Source organism: Erinaceus europaeus, unplaced genomic scaffold, assembly GCF_950295315.1.
Source record: "Erinaceus europaeus unplaced genomic scaffold, mEriEur2.1 scaffold_1272, whole genome shotgun sequence".
Classification (NCBI taxonomy): Eukaryota; Metazoa; Chordata; class Mammalia; order Eulipotyphla; family Erinaceidae; genus Erinaceus; species Erinaceus europaeus.
This window is the reverse complement of record NW_026647913.1, coordinates 1-16,448: the sequence shown is the minus strand read 5'-3', so window position 1 is coordinate 16,448 and position 16,448 is coordinate 1. Positions and strand designations below refer to the sequence as shown.

Genomic DNA, 16,448 nt, shown 5'->3' with positions numbered 1-16,448 from the left:
AAAAAACAAAGCGAGAGAGGGAGAGAAAGAGAGGGAGAGAGGGAGAGAGAGAGAAAGGTGGAGGAAGAGGAGGAGGAAGAAGAGGAGGTGGAGGAGGAGCAAGAGGAGGAATGGTAGGAAGAGGAGGAGGAGAAGGAGCAGGTGAAGGAGGAGGAGGAAGAGGAGGAGTAGGCTGGCTCCCTGCCCGAGGGCCACTGTCTCTGGCAGCCCAGAACCTGCCACTATTCCGGGAGGCCAACACCTGAATAAACCTTTTTTCCTCCCAGGATCCTGGTCTCGCTGTGTGTCAGGCTCGTCCGGCCTCCTGCCGCAGGCCCGGTGCCCTCCGCCTGGCCGCCCAACCCGCCCCGTGCTCCCGCCAGCCCCAGAGGCGCGGATGCCCGGCTGCCCTGGGCTGGTGGCCGTGGCCGGGTTGGGCCGGGATCCTCTGTCTTCCTGCCGAGCCCCGGGCTGGCCGCGCTCTGGCCCCGGCTCAGACTTCAGTGTGGCCTGGGTACCTGATTAGGGAGAGGCCCAGGATGCATTGCCTTTCCTCCTTTCTCTCTCTCTCTTTCTCTCTCTCTTTCTTTCTTTCTTTCCTTTCTTTTCTCTTTCTTTTTTGCTCTCTGTGTTATCGCTGGGACTCAGTGCCTCCACTAGGAACCCACTGCTCCCAGCAGCCATTTCCCCCCCTTTTTTTTCTTTTTCTTTTTTATTGGACAGGACAGAGAGAAATCGAGAGAGGAGGGGAACTAGGGAGGGGGAGAGACAGAGAGACACCTGCAGCCCTGCAAGGTAGGGAGTGGGGACTTGAACCCGGGTCCTTGTGCACTGTGCTGTGTGTGCTCAACCAGGTGGGCCGCCACCAGGCCCCACTTTGTCTGGTATAAATGGTCTAGAATGTTCTGCTGGGTGCTGCTGAGCTGGGAGCTGAGTCCCGGAGGGGATGCGGGCACACCCTGGGGACACTGGGGGCCGACCTGAAAGCGTGCTGGGGACTGGCCGTGGGGCCTGGACAGTGGCTTCGCAGCGGTGGTTCTGCGTCAGAAACAGCCCCACGGGTGTGCGGGGCACGTTCTCAGCGGGGCCAGCGGACCCCCGCCGGCAGGATCCGTGACACAGTGCGCGTCAGGTGTGCTGAGAGCGCCAGGCCTGCCGTGCTCACTGACAAGGAGTCCCACTGAGCCTGAGCAGATAGAAGCCCGAGGTCTCCGACAGAGCTGAGTCACCGGCACGGGGTTCTGCCTCGCCCTGCAGCCCTGCCTCTGCCACTGGCCTTTCCTTACAGGGGGCTCCCAGCAGCCCTGCATGGAGGTGTTTCCCCCTGGGCTGCAGGGCTTGGAAAACATTAACCACAGAGCGGGAGCCAGCTCTGAGGCCAGGCTGAGGCTTCAGCTCGTATCTGCAGGGTCAGCAAAGGGAGATTGTCAGCTGCGGGCCCGGGCGGTTCTGTGTGCACGTGGGGAGCGGTTCTCTGGGCTGTATCAGGACCTGGGGAGCCCGATAGGGACCGTCGGCTCTGAAGGAGACACACCTGGCAGGGCTGACACCGCGGCTGATGGGAAGGATCCGTGTGGGCGGGGAGCCGGCCCAGGTCGAAGTCCAGGTGGAGAGGAGACCGTCGCTGGTGACAGAGATTCACCCGGGAGCAGCCCCCCTGGGTCAGCCGGCTCCGCCCCTTGAGGAAGACGGGTCCTGACACGAGAACAGCCTAGAAGGTTCCAGCTGTGCCCAGGGACTGTGAGCTCAGCCTGACAGGGACTCGGAGGGCACACGGGCTCCTGTGCTGTGAACAGGCGTGGGCCCTGGGTCAGATCGACGGGGTTTACAGTCAACAGTATTTACATACTTTCCTCCTATTGGGAGCAAGTTAGCTGTCAGGCTGTCGGGCTCAGGCAAGGATCACTAAAGTCAGGGGCCCCTGGGAACAGACCTAAATAGACTCCCAGCTTCTTCTGAAGGAAGACCCTTAATCTCATCTGCTCTATTCTTACCTTTGGGTTCTTGTTATTAATCATTTTGTCCTGCTTTATATCTTACCGCCTTTCACCCACCAAGTTGCAGGTGCTGCCATGACGCCAACCTGGCCTCCCTGGGCAGACACCCTCCCCCATGTGTCCTGGAACCCCCCCTCCCCAGAGCCCTGCCCCACTAGGGACAGACAGACACAGGCTGGGGGTGTGGATCCACCCGCCAACACCCATGTCCAGCGGAGAAGCAATGACAGAAGCCAGAACTCCCACCTGCTGCTCCCCATAGAGAATTTGGGTCCAGGCTCCCAGAGAGGTAAAAACTAGGAAAGCTTCCAGTGGAGGGGAGGGGACAAGGAGCTCTGGTGGTGGGAACTGTGTGGAATTGTCCCCCCCCCCCTTATCTCACAGTCTTTTAAAAATATTTATTTATTGGGGGACTAATGGCTGACAGTCGGCAGTAAAATACGATGGCTTGTACATGTGTAGCACTGCTACTTAACAACTCAGCCCCCACTGGGTCCCCCTCTGCCATCAGGTTCCAGGACCTGTTCCCTCCCCCACCCCAGAGTCTTTCACTTTGCTCCAATATCTTACAATCTTGTTAATCACTATTAAATCACTAATAATAATAAAAAAAGATTGGGGAGATTGTTTGTTGAGGGTGATGCTGGATGCTGCACCCAGGCCTGGTGCCCACACAGCCCTGCTGATCTTAACATGTGAGAGGCAGCGGGAGGAAGAGGGAGAGGCCGAGACAGAAGTGAGACGCCAAGCCCCCCACGCCCATCCGTGGAGCTGCCGGACGCCCTAGGATTCCAGGCACCGCAGGGCGTGGGCTCTCCCGGGTGAGCTAGCTTCCAGCCGCAGAGACGCTCCTCACCGAGCCTACGGGCTCCAGCCCCCAGGCCACACTCGTCTCTGCAGACAGGCTGAGAAGGGAACTTCCCTCAGGAGGCTCCCGGCACTGGTTCAGTTCCCGTCCACCTGGGGTCAGGACCCGAGGGACCCGGTGACCCATCAGCGAGACACTGCCTGACGTAGTCATGTTCGGGGACAAAGGACGGTCAGGCACCGCGGGGTGGGCAGAGGGACGTGTGTCTGACATCAAGTCGCTGAAACTGCTTGCAACTCTGAAGCCGCCTGTCTTTCCTTCCCCAACACTGAGCAGGACTTTCTGGGGCTGAGAACGGCAGCAGCAAACTGGTCTGAGGTTTGGAAGGGTGTGACACCCCCGTCCCCTGAAAGGACCCCATCCTGTCTCATTCTTCTGCCTCTTTTTAAAAAATTTAATTAATGGAGACCAGGCAGTTACACACCTGGCTGATCACACATGTCACAGTGCACAAGGACCCAGGTTCAAGCCCCCAGGCCCCACCTGCAGGGGGGAAGCTTCATGAGTGGTGAAACAGAGCTGCAGGGGTCTCTCTGTCTCTTTCCCTCTCTGTCTCCCCTGCCTCTCAATTTCTCTCTGACTTCCCCTCCCCTTGCAGTTCCTCTCTGCCTTTAACCAATAACAAAGAAGTAAAAAAGATTTTAAAAATAAACTGGGGCCCTGGCTCCCCACCTGCAGGGGAGTCGCTTCCCAGGCGGTGAAGCAGGTCTGCAGGTGTCTGTCTTTCTCTCCCCCTCTCTGTCTTCCCCTCCTCTCTCCATTTCTCTCTGTCCTATCCAACAACGACGACGACATCAATAACAACAACCATAATAACTACAACAATAAAACAACAGGGGCAACAACAAAAAAAATTTAAAAAAAATAAACTGGGCAAAAAATTATTTAATTATTTGGATAGAGACAGAGAGAAATCAAGAAGGAAGAGGGATAGAGAGAGGGAAAGAGGGAGTCTGGCGGTAGCTTAGCGGGTTAAGCGCAGGTGGCGCAAAGCACAGGGACCGGCATAAGGATCCAGGTTCGAGCCCCAGCTCCCCACCTGCAGGGGAGTCGCTTCCCAGGCGGTGAAGCAGGTCTGCAGGTGTCTGTCTGTCTCTCCCCCTCTCTGTCTTCCCCTCCTCTCTCCATTTCTCCCTGCCCTGCCCAACAACGACGACATCAATAACAACAACAATAATAACTACAACAACAAAAAGCAACAAGGGCAACAAAAAGGAAAACAAATTTTAAAAATGTTAAAGAGAGAGAGAGAGAGAGAGAGAGAGACACCCGTAGCCCTGTTTCACCACTCAGGAAGCATCCCCTCTATAGGAGGGGAGCGGGGGGCTCGAACCCAGGTCCTTGCTCACAGTAACAGGTGGGCTCAACCAGGTGCTTCACTGCCGAACTCCTCATCTTCTGGGCTCTGAGGGGCTCCAGACAGACCCCCACCCCTGCTGAACTGAGCTGGGCAGCCCCTCAGGGCCCCCATCCCATCCCCGCGCTGGGTGGTCATGTGGCTCCCCCAGCGCCCCCCCCCCCCCGGCCTCACGCTGTGCTGGAGTGTCCCTGAGAAGCCCCCAGTGTGGGCGGACGGTGACAACCCCGCCCCACGTGTGCCAGGCCCACCCCCCTCAGTTTTCTGGGCAGCCCGTGCTCTGCTCAAGCCCCAACTGACACGTGGCGTTCAGGCCTTGGGTGCCCCTCTCTTCTGCACCCTGGGGAGACGGCCACGGGTGAGGCGGGCGCCACCCACAGTGGGAGCATGAGGAAGGCGTGACCTGGGCAGGGACCCCCCTCACCTGGCTCAGAGGGGACCCCCAACTCTTCCAGAGACGCCCTGGGCAGGTAGGAGGGACACCCTGCCCCCCGTGGATGGGAGCGGAGGTGGGAAGGGCCCTTCTCTGGGCAGCCAGGCCGGGAGGAGGGTGGGTGGTGTCAGGCCGGGGGGGGGGGGTGCCCGCCACCCCCAGGAGGCCCTTGGCTGCAGGAAGTCGGATCCGCTACTCGGAGGGAGGGAGCGGCAGGAAGTGGGCCTGGCGCCGATAAGGAGGAGATTGCCCAGCTTATCTGGGTGCAGGGCGGGGAGTGGGCAGTCACGGGGCCTCTGCGTCCCCCATGTCACAGCATGGGGGGCACTCAGCTTGCTGGAGCCTTGCCAGTCCCCCCACCACACAGACACTGGAACTGGGGTACCCGTGAAGAACCTTCTCCAACTGACAGCTCACAAAGCCCCCACACCCCCTGTCCAGAGAAGGCCACAGGGTTAGAGCACACGTCTGGCCAGGTGTGAGCTCCAGGTTCAAGTCCCAGCACCACATGGAAGGTCCTACAGCACTAGAAGAAGCTCCATTCTCTTTCTCTTTCTCCCTCTCCCTCTGCCTCTCCCTCTCCCTCTCCCTGTCTCTCTCTGAGAGAAAAGGCAGCTGGGCTCACGCAGGGGGCAGGTAGGGGAGCATGGGGCCACCCCTGGGCGTTCTGTTTATAATCAAGAGCCATATGCACGTGTGTGTGTTGAGTCTGACGGGCAGGCAAGGCCTGTGCCTTGCCAGCTGAGCCTTGTACCCTGATGGCAACTTTCCATTCTTTTGATGGGGTCGGGGGAGAGGGAGAGAGAGGAAAAGGAGACAGAGAGGGGAGAAACTGTGCAGAGCCACTCCACCACGCACGGAGCTCTCCCCAGGGCTGCCCGTGGCTCTTCCTGATGGTGCTGGGGCTTGAACCCTGGGCCCCGTCACCAGGTGAGGCCGTACAGGCCCCGGGGGCCCAGCACTGTATTGGGAGGGGGTGATGGTTTACAGTCAACACAGTTGCTGGTCCATGTGTCACGTCTCATTTTCTGCAAAACACCCCCCCAGGTCCTCCTCCACCATCAACACCAGGACCTGAAAGCCCCCCCCCCCAGAGTCCTTTGCTTTGGTGCAAGACACCAGACCCAGGCCAAGTCCTGCTTTGTATTTCCACTTTCTGCTCTGATTTCTCCACTCTGTCCATGAGGGAGACCATCCCATGTTCATCCTGCTCTTTCTGGCTGATGTCACATCACAGGATTCCTTCCAGCTCCATCCAAGATGAGGGGAAGAAGGTGAAGTCACCATTTTTAACAGCTGAGTAGTATTCCATTGTGTATCTAGACCACAGCTTGCTCAGCCCCTCATCTGTTGTTGGACACCTGGGTGGCTTCCAGGTTTTGGCTGTTACACATTGAGCTGCTGTGAACACAGGTGCACACGGATCTTTCTGGATGGGTGTGTTGGGTTCCTGAGGATCTATCCCCAGGAGAGGAATTGCAGGGTCACAGGGCAGGTCCACTTGTAGCCTCTGAGAGTCTCTAGGCTGCTCTGCACGGGCTGGACCCAGTGACATTCCCACCAGCAGTGAGGAGGCTCCTCTGTCCCCACAGCCTCTCCAGCACTTGCTGCTACTGTCCTTTCTGATGCCTGACATTCTTCTCTTTTTAAAAAAATTTATTTATTCATTTATTACCTTTTTTTTTTGCCCTTGTAGTAGTAGTTATTATTGTTGTCGTCGTTGTTGGATAGGACAGAGAGAAATGGAGAGAGGAGGGGAAGACAGAGAGGGGGAGAGAAAGACAGACACCTGCAGACCTGCTTCACCGCCTGGGAAGCGACTCCCCTGCAGGTGGGGAGCCGGGGTTCGAACCGGGATCCTTACGCCGGTCCTTGCGCTTTGCGCCACGTGCGCTTAGCCCGCTGCACTACAGCCCGACTCCTCATTCTCCTCTTTTTCTTTAAAAAAAAAAAATTCTATTTATTAGATCGAGACAGAGGAAAATTGAAAGGGGAGGGGGAGATAGAGAGAGACAGAGAGACCCTGCAGCCGTGCTTGACCTCTCATGGAGCTTCCCCCGCAGGTGGGGACCAGGGCCTTGAACCCGGGCCTTCCACAGTGTGCTGTGTGCTCAGCCAGGCGCACCGCCTCCCGGCCCCAATGCCCGACACTGTCCCGGGTGAAGTGGCCTCCCATTCTTGTTCTGGCCACCAGTGACCTGGACCCAACACTAAGCCCCTGGGGCTGAGGACGGGGCTCTGGGAAAACTCGGGCCTGAGGTCCTGGGTTCGACCCCGCTGCCTCCCCCTCCCCCAGTGGCCCAGTGAGAAGCCCGGGGCTGCTTTCTGGGGAGAGGGCAGGCCCATCCCTTCCTGGGTGTGGCAGAGGGGCACGGGCCAGGCCTCCACGCTGGCAGCGGGGCCTGCAGGTGCCCTGGGGGGCCGGGGGGGGCTGGCCAGGCAGCCGGAAGCCCAGGCTGTGCCCCGTCACCCCGCTGGGCTATCTCAGCGCCTGACCTGGCCTCGGCCCGCTGCCCGCAGAGCAAACACCCTGGGACCTTAAGAAGCAGCCCTGAGCGGAGGCTGCGGGGAGCTGCACGGCATGGCACCTCGCGGAGCTTGGCCCCTGGCGGCGCTGCTCTTACTGGGGCCATGTGCCCTGGTGGGGGCCCAGAAGCCTTGTGAGTGACCCCCGCGGGGGACGGGGCTTTGGGGGTCACTGCGGGATGCCAGCTCTCCGCGGTGGTGGGGCGCGGTGGGGACCCGTGGCTGAGCCCGCTTCTGGAGGGCAGCCTGTGACGCGGGAGGGGCCACCTGGCCAGCTCCAACCGCCCAGCCAGGGGGTCCCCCAGGGGCAGGGACCCCGGGACACTCCTCCCAGGAGGGCAAGGTAGGGGGCAGGGTTGGGAGGGGCTGGGCAGGAGCCCCCCGGGCCCCTCAGTCAACACCCGTTTTTTTCCACCTAGAATTTCTGGAACCTTCCAGAGACTGTGGCTTCCTGTGCCAGGGTCACTCTGGGCCCCGCCCCCCCTTTCCTCTGCCCCAGCCAGTCCGTTTCTTTATTTTTACTGCCACCAGGGTGATCGCTGCTGGCTGTTTTTATTTTTCTCTCTTTTCCCTTCTCTTTCACTCTTTCTTTCTAATTTGATAGGACAGAAAGAAACAGAGGGAAGGGGGAGATAAAGCGGGAGAGAGACAGAGAGACACCTGCAGCCCTGCTTCACCCCTCGTGAAGCTTCTCCCTTGCAGGCGGGGAGCAGGGGCCTGGCGCTGCAATGTGGGTACTCAGCCAGGTGCACCACCACCCGGCCCCTGTTTCTGCATTTCTTTTTATTTACTTTTGTCGTTTGCTTTTTTATTTGGTGGGACACACACACACACACACACACAGAGAGAGAGAGAGAGAGAGAGGAATTGAGAAGGAAGAGGGAGATAGAGACGGACAAAGAGAGAGGAAGAGAGACAGAGAGACACCCGCAGGCCTGCTCAGCACACGTGAAACTTCTCCACCAGGTGTTCCTGTGCGGTGGCTAGGAGCTCGAACCCGGGTCTGTGTGCCTGGGGAGAGCCAGCCCTCGGCGCCCCCCTAACCCGACTAGTTCCCAGTGATGAGAAGCTGGCGGCCAGGAGGCTCTGAGGGTGCTGGGGGGGCGGGTGAGACTGTGGGAGCGGGGCCCCGGGCAGGCGGGGTAGGGTGGGGTGGTGGGCAGCGCCCTGCTGACGGGGTCTCCCGTAGCCCCCTGCCAGTGCTCCCGGATGCACCCGGACAACAGGGAGAACTGTGGCTTCCCGGGCATCAGCAGTGACACGTGCTTCTCCTCGGGCTGCTGCTTCGACTCCACTGTGCCCGGCGTGCCCTGGTGTTTCCATCCTCTCCCCAAGCAAGGTGAGGGGAGGCGGGGCGGCCCCCACCCCGGGCTGGACCTGAGGACATCCGACTCCCTGTCCCTCCTCTGGGGAAAGTTCTGAGGGCTGGCCAAGACTTTATTATCTTTGAGAATGGGAGAGAGGGAGCTTTCTCTGGTGCTGAGGCCACCCCACGTGGTGCCAGGGCTCAAACCCAGGCTGCATGCGCAGCAAGGTGTGCGCCTTACACACAGAACTATCTTTCTGGTTCTGAGTTTCTTTCTTTGTTTTTTTTTGAACCAGACACTGAAGTCCTGCTGTGCCAGGGGACTGAACGTGGGGCCTCAGAGACTATCTCTCTCAGAGATCTCTCTGAAGTGCCCACGGCCGTGTCTCAGGGTGGAGGACACCTCCTTTTATGGGGGGAGCACTGCACCTAGCTCAGAGAGGAGAAACTGTCTCCTCACACCTGGAGCCCCAGGTCTGACTGCGACAGAGGTGGGGGCGGGGGGCAGGGTCTGCTCTGGGGACCCCCAGAGACTCAGGTCGGCTGACAGAAAGGGGGGCTTCCCGGGTTCCAGGACGGAGCTGTGGGCAGGGGGAGAGGGTGCTGTGCCCCCCGGCAGCTTCTCCCACAGATGGGAGGGGGGCACAGTCCTTCATGGGGACATTTCCAGCCACCAAACAGGCCCCCAAGACACAAGACACAAGACACACAGCAGGCGGAACATGGCTGCCCTGCAGCTGCTGGAGTCCAGTGCTGCTCTGGGTTCTCCCTCCCTCCCTCCCTCCCTCCTCCATATCTTCCCCCCTTCCTCTCCCTCTCCCTCTCCCTCTCCCTTTCCCACTGCCACACTTTCTCTCTCTTTGTCTCTCTCTGTCTCGCTCCCTCTCTCCCTCTCCCACTCTTTCTCCTTCTCCCACTATTTCTTTCTCTCTCTGTCCCTCTCCCTCTCCCACTCTCTCTCCCTCTCCCACTCTTTTTTCCCACTGCCACACTTTCTCTCTCTCTCTGACTCTCCCTCTCTCTCCCTCTCCCACTCTTTCTCTCTCTCTCTCTCCCTCTCCCACTCTTTCTCTCTCCTTCTCTCACTATTTCTTTCTCTCTCTTCCTCTCCCTCTCCCACTCCCACTCTTTTTTTCTCTCTCTCTCTCCCTCTCCCACTCTCTCTTTCTTTCTCTCTCCCCCCCTCCCCAAAAAGAATACACACACCTGTAAAAAAAAAACAGTCACATCTGTGAGGGCAGATGTCACTTTCTTATTTATTTAAATATCTTATTTTACTCCCTTTCCTCCTCCTTTTTAAAAAAGTTTTTTTTTTTTTTTTTTTTTTTTACCAACTCTGGCTTATGGTGGTGCAGGGGATCGAACCTGGGACTTTGGAGCCTCAGGCATGAGAGTCTCTTTGCAGAACCAGTGTGCTGTCTACCACCCCACCCTATTTATTTATTTTTTTATTAGTGACTTACAAAATCACAAGGTCACAGGGGTTTGAGTCCACATCATCCCCACCCCCGGAGCTCCGTGTCCCCGTCCCCTCCACTGGGAACTGCACTGGCTCTCCCAAGGCCACAGAGAGGGGCTGTTTCTTCTAGAACTGTCTGTCTATATTGATTTATGCTGCCCATTTTTTAATGGTCCTGCCTTCTCCTTTCTAAGTCACACCTACACCTGTTACTACTTCCGAATGTCCCTCCAGTTCAGAGCCCTCTGGGCATCTTCCCCGACATTTCTCCCCCTCTGGGAGCAGGGACCCAAATTCTCTATGGGGAGCAGAAGGTGGGAGTTGTGGCTTCTGTCACTGCTTCTCCACTGGACATGGGTGTCAGCAGGTGGACCCACACCCCCAGTCTGTGTCTGTCTGTCCCTAGTGGGGCAGGGCTCTGGGCAGGGGAGGCTCCGGGACACATGGGGGAGGGTGTCTGCCCAGGGAGGCCAGGTTGGCGTCATGGCAGCACCTGCAACTTGGTGGCTGAAAGGCGTTAAGATATAAAGCAGGACAAAATGATTAATAACAAGAACCCAAAGGTAAGAATAGAGCAGATGAGGTTAAGGGTCTTCCTTCATGTGGGAAGAAGCTGGGAGTCTATTTAGGTCTGTTCCCAGGGGCCCCTGACTTTCGTGATTTTTGCCTGAGCCCGACAGCCGACATGCAGGTGGCTGAAAGTCTTGTCTGGGGAGACGGTGTCAGAGTTGAGAACGGGACTAGGAAGCTGGGTCAGGGCAGAGAGCAGCTCCCGGACATGAGGAGAGTCTAGAAATGCCATTAGCTGTAGCCCCCGCTGGTCTGACCCAGGGCCCACGTCCGGGCACATTCAGCACAGGAGCCCGTGTGGCCTCCGAGTCCCTGTCAGTCTGAGCTCGCAGTCCCTGGGCACAGCTGGGGACAGGTGGCACTTTCTCAGGTGACCTGGAGACCTTCCTGGAAAACAGAATGCAAACAAGGAGAAAGAGGTCAGGCTCTTTTAGGTAACATTCAATTAACCGGTTATTCTATCTAGATGGAGGGAGAGAGAGGGAGAGGGAGAGGGAGAGGGAGAGGGAGAGGAGAGGAGAGACACCTGCAGCCCTGTTCCACCACTGAGAAACTGTCTGCCCTGCCGGTGGGGAGCGGGGGCTCAGACCAGCATCCTTGCACGCGGTCATGTTTGCACTCTACCGGGTGCTCCTCACCTGGTTCCTTCCTAGACCTGGTTCACTGTCGTCCCCTGGGGGAGGGGGACACGTGTCTGCAGGGGCTGGGGGGCAGGGGGCAGGTGGAGGGAGGAGGGGACGGCTTCCTGCAGGCCTGTCGGCTCAGAGAAAATGAGGTTCTCATCTTCGTTTGCTGCCTGGAGAGACAGCTCACTGGCCGGGGCGCTCGCCTTGCCGTGTACAAGGATGGGGTTCGAGCCCCAGCACCACCTGGGAGATGTTTGGGCACCGAAGGAAGCTCGGAGTACCTCTCCCTCCTTCTCCTTTTGTTTCTGTATCTCTTGTGAAAGGCGGTCTGGGGGTGTGGACCCAGCTTCTGGGAGGCCCTGGCCACACCAAGGAGCAAAGCCAGGCCCGGCGGCCGCCTCACGGAGCCCCGTCCCCTGCAGAGTCTCAGGAGTGCGTGATGGAGGTGTCCGCGAGGGTCAACTGTGGCTTCCCGGGCATCAGCCCGCAGGAGTGTGCCCAGAGGCAGTGCTGCTTCTCTGACGACATCCCCCAGGTGCCCTGGTGTTTTCTTCCCGATCTCCGTGGAAGGTACTGTCCCCGGGGTGGCCCTCGGGGACAGCGGGAGCTGGGGGTGCTCCTGACTGGACTCGCGGTCCCCCTGCAGCCCCCCAGAAACCTGCTACGAGGAGCTGGGGCTGGTGGGGCTGGGACCCGGGGGCCTCCCTGGAAGGCAGGAGGGATGAGGCCCGCACCGCCACCTCTGCAGCCCCCCCAACTCAGCCCTTGACCGCATGTGCACCCCCTGCCAGATCCGCCCCCGGAGAGTCCATGAGCTCGCGGTGTGGCCCCTCCCTGGGCACCGCACTATGGCCCACGCCTGACTGACAAGCCCCGTCTGGTGTCCCTGCCCCCCCTCCCTCTGCCCCCCAGCTAGTGCTCAGGGTGCCTTCCCGGGGAGCCCTTTCCACAGAGCCTTTCCGTAACTCAGCCCTGTCCCCGTCGCCTTCTAGACTGTCACTACTAGGGCGCGAGGCTTCGGAGAGCCCCCAGGGACCCCGCGTTTCCCAGATGAGAGGGAGCAGCCTCCCCCCGGACCCGGACCCGCCTGGAACCTGCTCCCTGCAGCCTGGGCTCCCTGGCGTGATGGCCTCCCTGGCCCTGCCTCTTCCCTCTCAACCACAGTCTCCTTGAATAAAGAACGCCCTGAACCCTGTGACTTGTTCCCAGGCCTCACAGATGAGGAGGCAGTGGCTGTAGGCGTGTGTGCGTGCCTGCATGTGAGTGTGTGTGAAGGTGTGTGAAGGTGCGTGTGTGCATGTGAGTGTGTGAATGTGTGTGTGCATTGTGAGTGTGTGCACATGCGTGCATGAGTGTGTGTTTGTGTGTGCACATGTGTGTGCGTGTGCATGCGCGTGCATGCGTGTGCATGTGTGTGCATGCATGTGTGCATGCATGTGTGTGCACGTGTGCATGTGTGTGGTGGGGGGTGGCGTGCAGAGACGTCTGGGGCTCTGGCTTCCAGGGCTGCGGGTGGAGGGTCCAGGTCTCAGACTCTGTGGGTGTTTACACGGGAGGCAGGAGGCGGGAGCCGGGGTGTCCCAGGGGACCAGCAAGCCGGGGCCACGGGCGGAACCTCCAGGGAGGTGAGGGCGCCCTGCTCAGCCCTGGACTGGGGGGTGCCGGCAAAGGGTGTCCCCTGCTTGGCTGCTCGGTGACATCAAAGGCCGGGCACGGTGTTGCAGGCCACACAAGTTCACTGCCGGGGCAGAGCCTCACTGCATGCTGGGGCCCAGGGCTCTGTGTCCCCCTTCTGGGGAGGGCGGAACCTGCACGGCTGCTCAGTTCTGGGGGAACCAACAGCCGCGTCCCCAAGCCGCCCAGCAAGGTCGCCCCACCACCCCACCCAGGCCCAGCCCTCACTGGGAGACAGAGAAACAGACTTCCTCCTCCTCAAGCAGCAGGCAGTGGGCTGGGGGGAGGCCATAGTGGTTATGAAGAGGAGAGGCGGGGGGGAGGAGGAGGAGGAGGAGAGTAGGAGGAGGAGAGGGAGAAGGAGGAGGAGGAGGAGGAGGAGGAGGAGGAGGAGGAGGAGGAGAAGAAGAAGTTGTTGCTGCTGCTGCTGTTGTTCCAAGGCCCCGGCTGGATTTCCAGCACCATCATGAGCTGGAGCTGAGCTAGGCTCTGGTAATAAATAAACAAATAAATAAAACCACGATAAAGAACAGTGTGGAAGCCAGCAGTGGCGCACCCGGTTAAGCGCACAGAGTACTAAGCGCAAGGACCCGCGCAAGGCTGTGGGTTCAGCCCCCACGCCCCACCTGCAGGGCGCTGCTTCATAAGCAGTGATGCAGGTCTGCGGGTCTCTCTCCCTCACTCCCCTCCTCTCTCAATTTCTCTGTCCCGGCCAATAAAATGGGAAAAATAGTCACCAGGAGCAGAGAATCTGTAGAGCCAGCACCAAGTCCCTGGAGGAAATAGATAAATAAGCGAATAAATAAATAGGTAAGCCAATAACGAAGGAAGGAAGGAAGGAAGGAAGGAAGGAAGGAAGGAAGGAAGGAAGGATGGAAGGTGTGGTGGTTGGGCCTTTGTTTCTGTGTGTGTGTGTGTTTCAGTTTGGTTGTACCTGGGGCTCCACTTTTTCAGACATGCACACAGACAGGCAGACAGACAGAGACAGACACCATGGCACCAAAGCTTCCTCCAGCTCGGCGGCGGCTGGGGCAGAGCAGCGGCCTGTCAGGGGAGCTCTTTTAGTGACCCTCTGCGTCTTCTTCTGCCGGGGGAGACGGGTGACAGCAGCCCACTGTGTGCCGCTGCCTCCAGGAAGTCCTTGCTGATACGCGGGCCTGGTGAGCACAGGGCCACACGACCCATCACAGATGCCACAGCCTCCCCAGGCTGGTGACGAAAGAGCTGGCACTCTGGGTGCCATCCGCCTCCACGAGAAACCTCGACAGACAGAGCTCCTGTCTCTGCCCCGGCCGCAGCAGCCCACCCACAGGCACCCTGATGGGGGCCTTGAGAAGAGGGGAGGCCGGGGCCAGGCGGTGGCTGAGCCCACAATGACACAGAGACCCGGGTTCGAGCCCCCGGTCCCCACCGTAGGGGAAGTGTCACAAGTGGTGAGGCAGGGCTGCAGGTGTCTGTCTGTCTCTCTGTCTCTCCACTTTTATCTCAGTTTCTCTCTGTGCCAAATAAATCTATAAATCTATATATTTTGCCTCCAGAGTTACTGTTGGGACGAGGTGCTGCGCTCACTGCTCCCAGAGACCATTTCCCCCCTAGTTTATTGAACAGGACAGAGAGAATTGAGATCAGAGGGGAGAGAGAGAGAGAGACGGAGAAATACCTGCAGCCCTGCTTCACTCGTGAAGCTCCCCCCCCCCCGCAGATGGGGACTGGGGGCTCAAACCTGGGTCCTTGCATGAGTCCTGGTGCTTAGTACTGTGTGCTCAAGCAGGTGCACCACTGCATGGACCCGATAAATGAAATAGTGACAAGAAGATAAAAAAACCCAAACAGGCGGGCAGTGCTGCACCTCACTGAGCACACACTGTCTGCCTTTCTCCCCCGTTTTAATGTTAATTTTATTAATTTACTATTGGAATCAGAGAGAAATCGAGAGTGAGGGGGATGGGATAGAGAGGCAGAGAGACAGAGACACCTGCAGCCCTGCCTTACCCTAGGGAAGTTTCTCCTGATATCAGAAAATACTAGGTTCCTTTTTTTTTTTTTTTTAAGAAGGCAAATACTGAGGAATTAGAACACTCGGGTTATTTCTTATCTATTTTGTTGTCGTAGTTATTATTATTGTTGTTATTGATGTCATTGTTGTTGGATAGGACAGAGAGACATGGAGAGAGGAGGGGAAGACAGAGAGGGAGAGAGAAAGACAGACCCCTGCAGACCTGCTTCACCGCCTGGGAAGCGACCCCCCTGCAGGTGGGGAGCCAGGGCTCGAACCCAGATCCTTACGTCGGTCCCTGCGTCCTGGCGGGACCACCTGGGTGGCACTGCTGCCCACACCCTGAACTTGGGCTGGTGTTTAGCTCGGTCTATTCATTTAGACTCTGATTGGATAGAGACAGAGGGAAATTGAGAGGGAAGGGGGAGATAGAGAGATGGACAGACAGACAGACAAAGACCCCTGGCCCCGCCCCTGCAGGTGTCTCTCGGCCACAAGAGCCTCACCTGGCCAGGGCTGTCCTCGGGCGCCACCTGCTGGCCAGGCTGGGTACTGCGTCACGGGCAGCCCGTGGGCAGGTGGGTTTGTCCTGGAGGAGACCCTGTGTCTGTCCCCAGGGCGGCTGTGGCCTCAGCGCCCGTCCTCCCTGCTGCTCCAGACACTGGTCGGGGCACCTGTGCTGGTGAGGGTGGGCCTTCCATGTCACATCAGGGAGTCAGGAGAGCAGGGCCTTCCGGTGACTCCTGGCTGTGGAGAGACGGAGACAGAGACAGAGGCAGAGACAGAGGCAGAGACAGAGACAGAGGGAGAGACAGAGGCAGAGGGAGAGACAGAGACAGAGGGAGAGACAGAGGCAGAGGCAGAGACAGAGGCAGAGGGAGAGACAGAGACAGAGGGAGAGACAGAGACAGAGGCAGAGACAGAGACAGAGGCAGAGAGAGACAGAGACAGTGGCAGAGACAGAGACAGAGGGAGAGGCAGAGACAGAGACAGAGGCAGAGGCAGAGGCAGAGGCAGAGACAGAGGCAGAGACAGAGACAGAGACAGAGGCAGAGACAGAGAGAGACAGAGACAGAGGCAGAGACAGAGGCAGAGACAGAGGGAGAGACAGAGACAGAGACAGAGACAGAGGCAGAGACAGTGGCAGAGACAGAGACAGAGGGAGAGGCAGAGACAGAGGCAGAGGCAGAGACAGAGGCAGAGACAGAGGCAGAGACAGAGGGAGAGGCAGAGACCATGAGAGAGAGAGCAGGAGAGAGAGAGCAGGAGAGAGAGAGAGCAGGAGAGAGAGAGCAGGAGAGAGAGAGAGCAGGAGAGAGAGAGCAGGAGAGAGAGAGAGCAGGAGAGAGAGAGAGAGCAGGAGAGAGAGAGCAGGAGAGAGAGAGAGCAGGAGAGAGAGAGCAGGAGAGAGAGAGAGCAGGAGAGAGAGAGAGCAGGAGAGAGAGAGCAGGAGAGAGAGAGCAGGAGAGAGAGAGAGCAGGAGAGAGAGAGAGAGCAGGAGAGAGAGAGCAGGAGAGAGAGAGCAGGAGAGAGAGAGCAGGAGAGAGAGAGCAGGAGAGAGAGAGAGCAGGAGAGAGAGAGCAGGAGAGAGAGAGCAGGAGAGAGAGAGAGAGCAGGAGAGAGAGAGAGAAGGAGAGAGAGAGCAGGAGAGAGAGAG

The 16,448-nt window shown here is 58.7% G+C and overlaps 1 protein-coding gene across 1 annotated transcript; it reads left to right on the top strand.

Moving 5' to 3' along the window:
• Positions 1-7,080: 7,080 nt before the first annotated feature.
• On the top strand, positions 7,081-12,243 carry TFF2 (trefoil factor 2; the record flags this gene model as incomplete). Its single annotated transcript, XM_060184522.1, has 4 exons — positions 7,081-7,294; positions 8,350-8,499; positions 11,445-11,691; positions 12,114-12,243. Coding segments are annotated over exons 1-4 (606 nt in total), but the record flags the coding sequence as incomplete, so codon positions are not given.
• Positions 12,244-16,448: the final 4,205 nt, after the last annotated feature.